General features: G+C 38.3%; 1 protein-coding gene across 4 annotated transcripts in view; it reads right to left on the reverse strand.

Annotated features, from left to right (window-relative positions):
- SLC24A2 (solute carrier family 24 member 2) overlaps positions 1 to 14,617 on the reverse strand; it is a 114,574-nt gene that overhangs the window by 50,894 nt on the left and 49,063 nt on the right. For 3 of the 4 annotated variants that reach the window (XM_064502844.1, XM_064502843.1, XM_064502841.1), the window contains exons 3-4: positions 6,580 to 6,618; positions 5,418 to 5,526 (exon numbers count right to left, since the gene is read on the reverse strand). In XM_064502844.1, the coding sequence (XP_064358914.1) occupies positions 5,418 to 5,526; positions 6,580 to 6,618 (148 nt within the window). The remainder of the gene's footprint in view (positions 1 to 5,417; positions 5,527 to 6,579; positions 6,619 to 14,617) is intronic. The other variant, XM_064502842.1, reaches the window with a different exon arrangement.

Here is a 14,617-nt window from a genome sequence, read left to right on the forward strand (position 1 = left end):
CATATGAGTTATATCCTTGTCACACGGGAGCAAGTGAGTCAACATCTAGCTAAATCTTTCCCTTGCCGAGGGAGACATTTAGCTGGCCTGCAGGTCCACATCAGCAGGCTGAAAAGGGGTGGCATGATAAGAAAATGAATATGGAAATGGTAAGGAAAGGATTTCATCCTTCCTGTGCCCTGCTAAACATCCCCAAGAAAAGCAATGTAGCTTCAGGCTGCACTGATGCTCTGAACCCTCACTTCATCACTGGTACATTCCCCTTTCAGGAGAGTTCCCGTAGGAACCTCCAGGGAGGAAAATCTCCCACTGCAATCCTGAAGAAGTACTTTTCCGAGTAGGAGGTGTAAGAGCCAGAGAGTCCCTGAAAACAAAGAGTGCCCAACCCTCCCCTAGACCTCTTCGTGGTGGACAGGTTGTATAAACTACAGCTTGTAGGGAGAGGGTAAGCTTCCTATGCATGGCAGAAGGGAAGAAAAAAATTCAGAAATGATAAATGATTCCCATGATATGTTTAAATTCCTTGGATTTTGGATTGAGGCCTGGCCAATACACCAAGTCTGAAGAGTCAACTCTTATCCACATGGGTAATGCTGATATGAACAGTCCAGCTGACTACTTGGTGAATAAAGGATTGCAAGGCCAGCACTTAAGCAGAAGCAAATTTGGCACAGGATTTCCTTGGGATTAATGACTGGCTGGGAGAAGATGATAGCCTGATGCACAGGCAATCTTAATCCCCAGGAAATGATCTGCATCAAGGTCATTATTTCTGTAATAAGATAAAAGCAAACAAAAACAAAATGTCAGTTGGATATTTATATTTTTAATGAATGGTGAGATTTCGATTGCACTGTAAATTTCACTTTCAGCTAATTAATATCCTATACATTCACCAGATAGAGCAGCTGAACCCTTATCCTAGAAACTTCAAGCAGACTGAGATTTTAAAGCGCAGAAGCCTTGCTTGTCTTAGACTTCTTAATCCATAGCATCACTGCACGCCTTCCTGAATCCCAAGATCCACACATCCACTCCCACTGAAAATCTCAGATGTTATTTATCTGTCAGTCATGGGGCAAAACACTTTGCAAGTCCACTGCTCTGAAAGAGTTCACAAGCTGGCTTCCACAAAGCAGGCACAATTCAGAAAAATAACAAATTTGTGGGGAAGGGGGAAAGGAAAGACAGGTTCACAAATGTGGAATCATATATCATGGGACTCTTCTTCTCTACACTTTGTGGTAAACAACAACTTCTTAAAGTCATTTCTCATTCATTTCATATTCTCCTGTCTATAGCCAAGTGCATTTTTAAGAGCCTCTCAGCTAAAGCAGAGGTTGGCTGTGACTTAAGAAATGAATTATTCAGGAGTAAATAACATGAGCTGGTTTCCTACAAATACATTATATATTAATGTAAAAATAAGACCATGTAGCTAAAACTAAGCATTAGTTGTCATAGAGCCCATTTATATATTCTATAATGCTTATGCTACCACTAAGAGGACTTAGATGGGACTTCTTTTCTGTGAGTTTTGCAAAGCCCTCACAAATCCAAATAAAAAAGTTGTTTATCCTTTTCTGCCTCTATTTCCCTTGCAATTATTTAACAGAATGCAATAGTGAACTTTATTACTGACCTAAATAGAAACAAAAGCTGGATATTCCAGCAGCAGGGCAACAACTGAAAATTTCCATTTGAATGGCAACAGTTGATCTGGAAGGCGCAAAGAGCCAGACAGAGCTCCCAGACTTCACGAGCAGAGGGTTTTTTTCCAGAGACTGAACATCTGGTTCTTTTGGCCGTGCCGACTGCAGGGCTTGTGGGGTCTGTCTGGGAAGTGCTTGGCAGACTGACCCAGCAGGTGCTGAGGAAGCCACTGAGGGGAAAGGGGTGAGAGCACGTGGTAAGTGACACGAGGGATGAGAAAAAAGGGCCAGGCAAGTGATAACAAAATGGGAGAAGAAAAAGCATGTAGGAAGGAGAAGGGAGTAATAAGAAATAGCAGAGGACAGGAAGGAGCGCAGAACGAAAGGGCCCTAGTGCAGGGCATGTGAGTACCCACACGTGTAAGTCTTGATTTAGACCTCTCACACTTTTCTCCTTTGGGAATGGCACTCCACAGTCTTCCATTGCTGCAAATCTGACAAATACAAGTAATGACCTAATTTTTTGACTTAATGATTTAAGGCATCATCTGACGGAAATATTGAGGTCCTCTCGGCTGGCTGAAATGGGACAGCAAAATGCTCTGCACCTGTTTTTGCTCTTCCTTTGAGTCTGATCCATATCCACTTTAAATGAGTCGCAAGAAGTCCTTTTACCTCACAGGCTGTGTACCAGGTCCATGATCTTTTGTTACACAAGTGTAACAGGTCTAGTTTCTTTGGTTTACACAAAACTGAAAACATACATGAATCATTTGTTTATTTCTGCATTATGTCTGTGTCTTGTGGTGAGAAAGGGCATGTGGAATGGAGAGCGCCATGCGTATTAAACACCAGTTGCACATTTGCCTATTATTACAGGTAACCCTTTACAACTCTATTTCCCCAAGAATTATGTTCTCTTGTGGAAAAATGATGATTGTTCTCCTACAGAACAAAGGACTCTATATCTTAGGAGCTTCTGATAAATACCATCCATTTTTCTTTTAATTCTTAGCAATGAAATGCTATCAGTTAAAAAAATTACTTAGTTAGCATGGTAAAGGTCTATTAAATGTCAACATCAGTTGACTGTTTGACGTTCATTATCTATAGGAAGATTAAAACACAAGAATATTGTGAGTGTTCGACAAGTTAAATTCATAAAGAGCCAAATACACAATCAATATTGTATGCAGCAGATGCTCATAACAGTTACCACATATATTTTTGACTTAAATGCAAGTCTGAAGTATTTGGATGCTTTTGTAATATAAAGGATGTGTATTAACATAATGACCATCCAAATTTGCTATTATTACCCACTGCAGACAGCCAGAGTATTTTTATCAATAATCAAAGACCTTTTGTTCTATGAAGGTTTGCAAAACTACCCAAATACGAATAATGAATTTGATCACTTAAAACCTCTGAATCTCAAGAAAAAACACAAGTGTTCAGTGGAGATATGCAATACTCCCTGTGTCTGTCCTCCAAACTGCCTGCAGTGCAAAAGATCTTGAAAGCCAAAGCTGACTATGAACAAGGTGCTGCCTCAGAAGGCTTTAATGACCTTAATGCAATCCAGAGAAGTGGATGAATGTTTTTCACATGCTTCTCCTATACAGTGGTTAATGCAACTGCTTGTGTTTGTAAAACTGAAGCCCATGTTGCCCATACAAAAATATTTGTCAAATTACATTTCTGTATTAGCACTTTTGTGCTTTTACAAATTAAAATTCGGAATTTTGTGAAGTCAGTGGAAACTTGAAGTATTAGCTCTTTTGATATTAGTATCAACTTAGAGGTTTGCACAAACATACGGCCATTTTTTGGTGCCTTCCTAGCCATTTTTACATGAAAGTTGCACATTAAATTACAATATTTACAGCAAATGTAAGTATACAGAGGCTTAGATTGTTTTTGGCTTTGTAAATTTTAACTCATTATGCTAATTTCAATGAAATATAAAAGGGGGCTACTGCCTTGTTGTACTCAGTTAAAGGCCACTAGACCTTGAGAGTCTAAAAGTTTGAGAAAAAAAAGAAAAAGAAAGAAAAGTATTCTGAGCAAGGAAACCCTAAAGAAAACTTTCTGGAGTCATTTACATAAGATTTATCTATTGCAGCTGTGCCTGTTGAACCATTTTGAAGGCCAGTGTTTTACTGACATAATGAGGAATAGCGCTATCTTATTATAATACTGAGTTTTCAGAAGTGCTGGGATCCTGCATCACCTAAATCAGGCTCCAGATGTCGAAAGCTTTTTTTTCCTGGGGGTCTCATTAAGGCGGGATCCTCTGGATCACACTATATAGTGCAGGCTTGCTATGGGGGGAAAAGCAACAGGAGAGGGTCTGGACACTGAACAAGCTATGTGTGAGAAACAAGTGAAGTAAGCTTGAGCAACAGAGAAATACATAATACCTGACACCGGTCTTATTTCTGAACCATTTTAAAGTCTAAACTGAACTCCAGTCAAAATTTCTTGCTTCCTTTTGGTCTTCCATCTATCATTTAGGTTTTCTCCCTGAAAATGGGTTCTACCCAACCTGCTTCTGATGAAACCCATTTACCTCTTGGTTGGAATTTTTGTTTGCATTAGCACTTAGTGCAATTTGAGACATCACAGATGCATCTGCGGCCCAGAAGCTTTGCTTTAAAGGAAGAGAGGAGTGCCAAGGGATTGACATGAAAAATTATAATTTACAAGCTGGGATAGGAAGTCTGCTAGTCAGAACTCAGTTTTCTTGTCGCAGCAGTACAGTATGGCAGACCATGATCAGGTGCTAAAATTGCCCTTGTGTTGACACAACGGGTGCATGCTTCAGCTTTTTGAGATGGAAATGGCAAAGTAGGTGTGCCTTGTCCAAGAGATGCGGAGCAATTTAAAAAGTAGCATGAAATGTTGCAATGGGAAACATTAAGCAACTTAAATGCAAAAAGGTGCTATATGTACTTTATAACCACTGAAGGCTGGAAGTTTTCCCTGCTGGTAGTGTTTTAGGTCACTTTAGTCGCTCATATTTCTTTCACAAGTGTATTTCCAAACACAATTATTACTACAGCAAGAAAAGACCTATAGACACACATTCACCAAACACAGACTTGGGTGTGAATTTTTTGAAGGCTACCAGAAGCTGATACTCAAATTACCCCACAGCAGACCAAGAAATTATGTCTTCCTTCTAAATTATGTCTTTGAGCACGAAGAATACGAATTACACTACACTTGGATAATGCGAACAAACTGTTAGCATACATATAACACAGAGCAATGTTAGCTGCGCTGTCTCTAAGCTCAGCACTTACCTACCCAAAGCCAAACCAGCAGAGTTTCATCCTTCTTTATATCCCATATGACAAACTACTCACTGGTTTGGCTTTTTTTCTGATGTACTAAGATCAAAATTAGGGAAGAAAACAAAAACTCTGTAGAATTACAAAAGTACAAGAGGATAGAATTTTTGTAATTTTTACATTCATGCTGAAGCCAGAAGTAGAGAGAAACAGAGGTTAAGACACATATCAACCAGGTGATCAGTTTTAGTTAGTACCACAGTGAACACAGTTCTTAGGTTGCAAGTCTCTGTGGGAACATATATACCATGCCAATGCAGTGCAACACTCTCTCAGCAAATTCAAACACATCTAGAAAAGACTGGTGAAAGTAAATACAAATGTAAAAAACACTTCCATGGGGAGAAGGAAAAAGAAAAGTATTTGTTTGCTTTTTCAACAGAAAATTAAAAAAAAATAATAGAAATACCTTCAGCAAGTGGGTCAAGTGTGTGAATCATGAGCTGAAAGATGCTGTTCCTCATTAGGCTGTTGTGGAGGGATGCAGAGCTTCCTCCCCGCTGGAGCCGTGGCTTTGTCTAAGTAGAAAAAGAAGGGAAAGAATTTTGTTTTTTTGTGATAACAAGTCAGAAACGCTATGAATTAATCTCATCACACAGTGAAACATTTTCAGTCATTACCTATAGTGGAGCATATTAAACCCTGTATTAAGCATTGCCATGCATATATCCAATTTCTCTGCAGAGGATGGACCATCAGATTAATCATTAGTCTACTAGGACTCAGTAAAAGAGCTGAAAAGAAATGTCCAGCTCCATGAAAGCTCTCAAAAATATAAAGAAATTAAAAACCACATACTTGCATCAGGATGAATTTATAATTTGTTTCTTTGTAGAAACCTGTGATTGAATCCCTGAAGTAAGTCCTCATTTTAAGTGCCTCTGTGTATTGCGAACTTTCAGATCATCAAAATGATGGAAGATTTTGGTGACTTAAAACCAAAAGTTCTCCTTTTTAATGGCAAAACCCTTAAGTTCAGTCAGAGTATAGCATATGCCTCACTTTGGTTCCATACAGTGAATACTGACTGCAAAAACAGAGTGCTGGAGTGGTAAGGCAGTGCAGCCACCCACAGTAATGGAGCTAACATACAAGCACCTTTTAAATATATGGGTGATATTCTTTTCCCCATGTCATTGTCTATTAAGATAACTGATGTATTGAATATATCCTACAGAGTAAAACTGCTTCATGGATGGCAGTCTACCCTTTTGGATAAAAAGGGATAATCAGAGTGCACAAATTGTTGACTAACGATTTCCTAAACCTAACTATAGGGAAAAAAACAAACTTGAAGGAAATATTTTTTGCAATGAAAACTTTTACACAGCAAGTACACTGATCTTTGATGTCATCCAAAAACTAGATGAGAAATAATAGAAACTGATCAAGAGAATTAATTCACTACTTTGACACTGGGAAAAAATATTTAAATTCTATAGCAGCATCAGAGGGGGAAAAGAAAGTCCAATAACTCAGAAAAGGGCTGACATGTGGCTGACCACAGCAAGGTTTGTCTCACTCTCCCTCTTCAGAAATAAATGCTCAGACGTATACTAATTCCTGCCTACCGTCAGTGTTTGGTCATCCTTGTCTCCGGCATTAGGTGACTGCATGAAAGGGAAAAAGAACAAAAAGAAGTGTTAGATGGAAGATGCACAGAACAGAAAAGCAGTAAAAAACCACATACATGTGCACTGACTTTATGAATGTTGTGATAGGTTTTTGAACGACTTGACTTAAAGCCTCCTAGAAGTTAAGTTAATCACTGTGAATTCACACTGAAATGTTGCAGAAGTCTTTTATTCATGTCTATTTCTTGAGCAGGAAATGTCATAGTTTCAGGGCCTGGCACACAGCAGCTGTGTCAGCAGCTACAGGTCACGATGCTCACTTCTTGCAAACACGCAGGAACAGAAACTCCCAGCAGATCAAACCATTTGTCAGAGTGATGACCGAAGGACTAAATGTAGGATTGATCCCCTGATAATAAACGCCTAAGAAAGAATAATATTACCCTGTAATTTTTCAGGAAGGGACTACGCACTGAAATACAAGTCATCTCAGTGTCTAACCACTCCCCAAAAAAGTCATTTAGCCTCAACTAGCAGGAATAGTTAAGGACAGACCACATAAGGCATGTTATTCTGTCATACAGGAGAATAAGACTGTGGACGAATTTTAAATGAAATTTTACAGGCACGTCAAAGTAAGTGACATATCCCAGAGGTGATCCGCCTCCCGAGGACAACAGTAGCAGAGCAGAGACACCCCCAGGACACAGTCCTGAGGACAAGGATGGTTCTCTCTGAAAACAGGCCAGCACCAAATTTTTATCTGATTTGTAGCCCTGCGTTTTGCTTTATCTTTAATAAAATTAACAATTGTGTTTAACTGGCACCCAGAACTTCTGCCACCACAGAATTATGTTTCCATAACATTTTGAAAGTTTTGTAATAAAGTCATGTTATTTTTCTAGTCACTCCATTTAGCTCCAAGGGGGAAAGTTAACAGCAGAATACATGAAATCAGAAACTGCAGTAAACAAGCACTAATTAAAACATGACACAGTGCAAACTTTAGCTGTCTCACATTCCTTCTTGCTTGCTTGTAATCTGTTCGGCACGAGCTGGCGTATGAACCATTTCCTGCACACCAAGGCTTTTGTTGGGTGCATGGCTTGGAGCGGCAGATTACGTGCATGCTTTGGAAAGAGCTATCCAGCGCAGTGAAACTCTGTAGACACACATCAACATCTAATGTCAGGGCAGGCCTTGTAGAGTTACTGAATTTCACCTTGGAGGTTAAGTGGAAGACAAGTAACTATAAGCTAACACTGATACTGGAAAAGGCCATTTGTGTTCCATAATATGTAAAAGAAAAACCAGAACTGAACTCTTCGTGTTGAAAATGTTACCCCAGCTGTGAGCATTAACTTGAAGAAGAGATGATGAGGCAAAGAGAAAAGACCTTTGATATGATAAGGAAACTACCTGTCACCTCTGAAATTATGCTGATGTGGTGTGAGAACTGGTTGGAAAAAAGTATGAGTTTTATACATCTATTAAAGCAAATCATCATGGAAAGAACTTTTAACAGAGGGGAAAGAAAAAGAAAGGAAAAGAAAATACAAACTGTGTGTTTTAAAAGAGTAAATGTATCTTCATTCTTCGCATTTCCATAATTTATATCTAATATATACTCGTGCTCTTTCACATACAAATCCATATAAAACATGCATGTGCAAGTCTGTGTTTCATATACTTTGAGGTATCCTTATGGCAGGGCAAATTTATTTTGCAGCAAAATTCACAAGAAGGCAAAAGGGACAGTACAAGTTATTGTTCTTTCTAAAGAAGCTATTTTGGTCTCACAGCAGAGTCCTGAAGTTCAGTGGCATACTTAGATAAGTAAAGTTTCTGACACATGGAAGAGTTTCAAGAACTGGGTTTTTAATACGAATTCTAAAAATTATTATTGGGGACTTTGAATTTATGGAGATAAGAAATTCATCTCTCAATTTGAATACTGAAAAAAGGTCTGAGCATAGACAAGAACATATTATGGATAAATCTGAATCATTTATTCAGAAAACAAATGGTTAAGGAGCAGAACTTCATGGGCAGGAGGAACTGAGAATGTTCAGCAACTCTCAGAAACATTGAGCACACTGTAGACTTAATATGGAGGCATATCTGAAAAACATTCAAGTTAAAGGTAACACCATCCTTTACTTGAAATGGAACTGATGGAGGCTTAGTGAATGTATAAAAATAACTAAACGACGATTTGTACCATATAATTAAATTCCTATAAGATAACTGTTGATATAAAAAGAAAGAATAACGAAATACATTCTGCATATACATTAAGAAAATAAATAAAAAGTTAAAAATACATATAAATAAGTCATTTTATTCTTCCTAACAGTACAGAATGGGATATAATGCTGTGAAACGGGTTGTTTGTTTTTTCCACACATGATCAATAATGCAATTGTTACTCAGCTTAACTTGCCAGTCAAGTTACGGCCTAGAAGAAATGTTCAAGACTGGAATACAAAGAGAATTTTAAAATGTCTCCTCAGTTTTAAAAACAGGAGTGCAAACAATGGCTACCCATTTTGGAGATACTAATCACAAATAATGTCTGGATGATCACATGGATTAACAATAATAATGCCTTAGAATAGTGTTTTAATTTGGCAGTGGAAAATTCAGTGGCATTGTTGCTGTTTACATCCTGTATTTGACGGTATGTTGTCCTTATTAAAATGGCAAATTAAGCTATTTTCCTATTGTTCCTATTGTTTATAGGGAGTTTCACATTTAGATATTCAGTGCTATGAAGTTTGGATATTACACACTATGTAGCAAAGTATTGTATTTCCCTTGTAGAAACATTTATTAGTCAGACATTTTACAAAACTTTTTAATTTAAGACAATATTTAAAAACTGGTCCAAAGTTAAAATGGCTATATTCCTTTACACTGACTGTGAATACTGTATTTTTAGATATACCGATGAATGATTTTTTTTATTAGCTGATACACTTTCTATAGAGATAAGTTGGCTCTTAAATGATGGTAACCATTGAATATTAGTTCCCTCAAGATAAGAAAGAAATGAAAATTAAATGTGCACTACATATTTTTCTGCAGGGCAGTAGTAGTGGAAGAATACTTAATCTTTTTCAATTTCATATTATAACTTCTCTAAAACCATCAGTTTATTATAGTCATGCAAAATGAATGCAATGCATTCCAGTACACTTATTCGAAAGTATCTGAGACACTACCCCTCACTATGCTTCTGTTGGAATTATAAAGCGATTAATCATTAAACAGTTTACTAGATCTAGAGAAGTCACTGAATATTTGTTGGCTCTTCTGTATGGCTTGACAATACTTACAGTTCATTCATCCTCCTATCTCTATCGGTGATTGCATCTTGCAGTTTGCTCTGCCTGTGCTAAAAGCCTTAAACCATTTTATTTCAGGAATAATCCTGACCAAGCCTGCTTGCTATGAAGAAATGATCTTTGGTATACTTTTCACACATCTCTATTTCTCATTGGCATAAGTCCATTACTGATTAAACCTGACATCTTCCTTTCCAGTGCTTTTGTCTTCTGATTTCTAGAAAGCCAAATACCTGTCTGTGAAAGTGCCATAAACAGCTTCACCATATAACAATGCTCAATATTGTCTGATATATGTCTGTAAAGATACTACCTTTGATCACTGGTGAGTGTAACTGATTTGAATTGTTCAAATGACTTCTGTTATATTTTGTCACACAATGCTGAAATTGGTTCAAATTAAATAAACAATAAGAAACATTTCTACAGAGGTGCAAAATAATGTCCTTCCCACCTTATTGTGTAACAGATTACAGCTACACAGGATCCAGCATCAACACTGATGTCCCGGCAGCTCTTTACAGTCTTTAATTGTTGCAAGTATAAGAAAGATTCTCTTTTTCTTTTAATAAATGTTACTGATCTATGAATAACATGATGACTGAAAAATCTATGAAATAAAAAGCATCTGTAGTCCATGAACAGGAGCTTTTTGCTAAAATTCTTCAGGGCCAAAGTTTTAAAGAATGTTGAAACTGCAGGAAAAAATTGCCCAAGAGCTAAGTAACCAAATGTATTACCAGAATTTTGATAGTTCTTCCCAGTCCTAGAAAGTATTTAATGGTTTGGGAGTTTGTATTCCTGGAAAACAGGCTCCCAAAGTAATCCATGCAAGAGATGATGCCTCTCAAATTATGTAGTGGATCTCCTCCTGCTTTCTTTTAAAAGAAAGAAATCTACAACGAATTTCATAGCAGTCAAATGAGCAGTCAAATGTTAATTAAGCACAGCTAGTAACATCAGTCATCCATTAGATTGTACCATACTGTACCCCAAAACCAGAATCAGATGGCTCAGGTCAGTTGCAGCTCTGGTAGTTCCAGCTCCGGTTTCCCTTTTACTTTTAGAAATAAGTGCTCTGTAGCCATCAGCAGACTGTACTACCCATCCTCTTCTCCTAACATAAGGAAGTAGGCATTTGACTTCAGTTCCATCAGCACCAGAAAAGTGTGTCAAACAACAGCAGACAATAACACAACTAGATTTCAGCATCCTTTCTGAAGTGTGGGTTGACTTCTGTTTCCTGCTTGCTACATCTTTCCCAACAATAATAACTAAAAAGTTAATTTTTTTTTGAATAAGCCTTCACGGGAATAATGAAAGTTCATGATGTTCAGTGGCTGGCAGACTGTGGTCCTGAATGCAATATGGTGTCTCCAATTACTTGCAGAATACGAGCCCAGAGTTTTGCTAAATCATCTCGAACATGTTTTTTTAGAGAAGGACTTCTGTGAATCTCTCCTATGCTTGTTTTCAAAAGCAGGATCTGGACTCTGCAATTTCATACCTTTCAGTGAGTCACTGCCCGTCAATCATGAGATGAAGTGTAGGCAGTAGTTTTCTTGGTTCACTGGCCTCCCTAACAGTTCCAAGATACTTAGGTTTAAGGAGGTCAGGGTTTTTTTGTGAGGATGATTTGAAGAAAAATGAGATGCATTTACAAAGGCAGCCACTGAAGTCAATCTAGTTGACAGGAGCTGGATCATTTTTAAAACGCAGTCTCCTGGGGTATGCTAATAATGTACTTGGAATAGAACTGTTACTTATTTCTTTGAAATTACGTGCAAAGTTAGCTTAATGCCTAACTAGAATCCAAAGCAACAAACTCAGCTGGACACGTTTCAGAAACAAACCTAATCAGCTCAGAGAAGGAAAAAAATTAAGTAAGCTATTTTTTTGCCTGGTTCTCTTAATATGTACCCCTTTGTGTGTTAACAGATCAGAAGTCCTCCGGCCTCCTTTACACATATTCTGAGCCACAGACCAAATCCAGAGGTACCGTGAGTTATCACACCGCTTTTCAACTTGATTCTCCAGCAGCTTTATTTTGGCCACTGATAGGAGCTTTAAGGGTATGTCCACATCGCAATAAAAAGTACCGTGGTAGCCCTGACACATATCCACATGATACCTTTAATACTGCCAGCACAAGCAACAACAATCATGGCATCTTGGGGGCACAGGCTTAGCATGGTCTAGTATCATTTTGTCATTGCGGTCTCAGTGTACCCACACTCAATTTCTTCTGGCTATTCCTGAAAATAAGAGTTCAGCATCACCGCCAAAGTTCATGGAAGTTCTGTCACGTGCGGCAGTGGGGCCAGTACAGCTCACACGCCGAGGGTGAAGCTTCTTTTTAGCCTGCTTCCTAACCCCTTTCTGTGGAAAGACTGTCAGTGGCAAGAGGGGAATACTTCCACATTTAAGCTGTGGTAAACTGATCATGAGGATTTCAACTTACATCTTACCTGCTTAGTAGATCATTTGCTAAATGTGACCTGTGACTTAAGATCGAGACAGAACGTTGGATCTTATTGAAAACAGAGGGAGGTTTCCAAACAGGGAAAAAATTTGCTGAGCACATAGTAGAAAAAAATATCCCTTTCCCTACTTCTGCCTTCTTCCTTCCTCCTGCCTTTCTCCACTCTAAAAGCAAAATAAGACAGGAGTTCCACTTAAAGAAACAGGCTTTTGGATCATTGGAGAAAATGAATATGATTCACAAGAAACATACCCACAACTAAACGGAGGTTGTAAGCTTGCTCATCAAAATGACGAATTTGTTAAATTAAGCTTGAACTTTCACTGACATTGAGCTACTTTATCAAATTGTGATACCTGGCTGCACTTACAACTGCCTGTTTACATGCATTTAGTCTGAAAGCTTCAGCTCTGGGCAAAGCAAAACGGTTTGTTCATTCAGATCAGTTGCTTCTTTTATGCCAGTCTGTTCATGCAATTACCCAATGTGCATACACACAGCGAATCCTTCTGAGTGTCCTGAAAAAATGCATCTTAGCTGATTCGAGCAGTGACAAGTGGATGGTTTAGGGAACTGGATGTTAAATCACATGCTAATTTTAAGTCAACTGATTTAAGTCCAGATTTTCATGCATACCATTATAGGAAATAGTATCTTTCTCTTCCATCAGGCAGTAAAACCAGCCCTATACTATTTAGTTATCAACATATGTAAGGAAGTCAGAGTCTGTCCAACGCCTCTTACCTCCTCTGAACTTCTTTAAAATCAGGTATCTTTGGCTTAGGACAGCAAGGCAACAGCTCAAGCTTATAAACTTGATGAGTTTTTAATCACCTTAATGTCAAAAGTAATCACGCAGTTTAAGTTGTCATCCTACCTTCATTTCAAGTTAATGCAATGAAGTCATCTGTCTCCTATTTTTTAATTTATACAAATTGACACACTAGTTCTGTGCAGTGAGAGTATACGTCTGTGTAACTCTCCCAGGGGAGAGGAAAGAATTAAAAAAAAAAAAAAAAAAAAAAAAAAAAAAAGAAGCTAGGTACTTGTAGTCGTCAGTAGATACTCAGGTACACAAATCATTTGCTCACAAGTGACAGTTTAAGTACATCATTATGGATTTATATGGTAGCTTTAAATACCTGGATTTAAAATGTTTAACATGCTGCTACTGGGAAAGCATTATTAAATATTCCAAAGTTAAGCCCCCCAAATTTAGGAAATGCCTAAATTAAAATCACCCATGGAACAAACTGCAAATTTGGGGTAGAGGCTGGGAAGGTTTTCAGCTGAACTCAGACCGCACCACACAAACTACTGACAAGAAATGCCAATTCCTTGCTTCTTACAACTCAGTCAAATCTGAAGGGCTGACTGAGAAGCCAGCGAAAAAGCGCTCCCTAGGACTCCTGCCTGCCTAAATATACAAATGATCTGCTACAGGTCATGGAGGCTTTAGAGTTTGCCTTAAAAATAGTCACAATATTTGGCATAGAGGAAAGTGTTTGACAAACCTTAGCACTTGCTGATGCCCTGATGATTTGTGCCGACTGAATAAATCTCACTGCAAGTGGGCTGCACGTGGCAGAGGATTCACCACAAGGGTGAAAGTGCTGCATTTCACCACTTTTCCTCTTCTAACACCCTATAGGTCCCGAAGGGGATACGGAGCTACACATGCGGTGGAAGAGTGATTCTGGGAGGATGAAAATGTAATCTAATGCGAGAGGGGCATGCAAAATAGTGAATGATACTGAGAAAGCCAGCTGAGCACTGCTAACAGCTAGTGTTTCCTGTAATCTCAGAACAAGGGCACATTCAATAAAAAGCAAAAGGCTAGGCACTTCAAATCAGACAAAGCAAAAACTTCATCACGCTGTATCTATCCTGTGGGACTACCTTTTCCATGATACAGTAATAGCATTTAAAGTGTTCTACCTCACACATTTAAAAAAAGAGGGGGCAGGGAGAAAGCATCACTGAAGCAGTTAGCATGTTGTTTGAGGTATAAATGTTTCCAATAATGGCGCTTCTTTGAAAAGTAAAATCCTTGCACACCACCAGTTTTCGTCTGTGGGGTTTTGGTCCTCATTTTACATGAGCCTGATAGGCAAAATCCAGTGGATGGTTTTGCTTCTTTTCCTCCATTTCCCCATCTGTAAACTAGGAATAGAGACCTTGTTTGTAAAAACACCTCATGCTGATG

This window comes from Dromaius novaehollandiae, chromosome Z (genome assembly GCF_036370855.1).
Source record: "Dromaius novaehollandiae isolate bDroNov1 chromosome Z, bDroNov1.hap1, whole genome shotgun sequence".
Lineage (NCBI taxonomy): Eukaryota > Metazoa > Chordata > Aves > Casuariiformes > Dromaiidae > Dromaius > Dromaius novaehollandiae.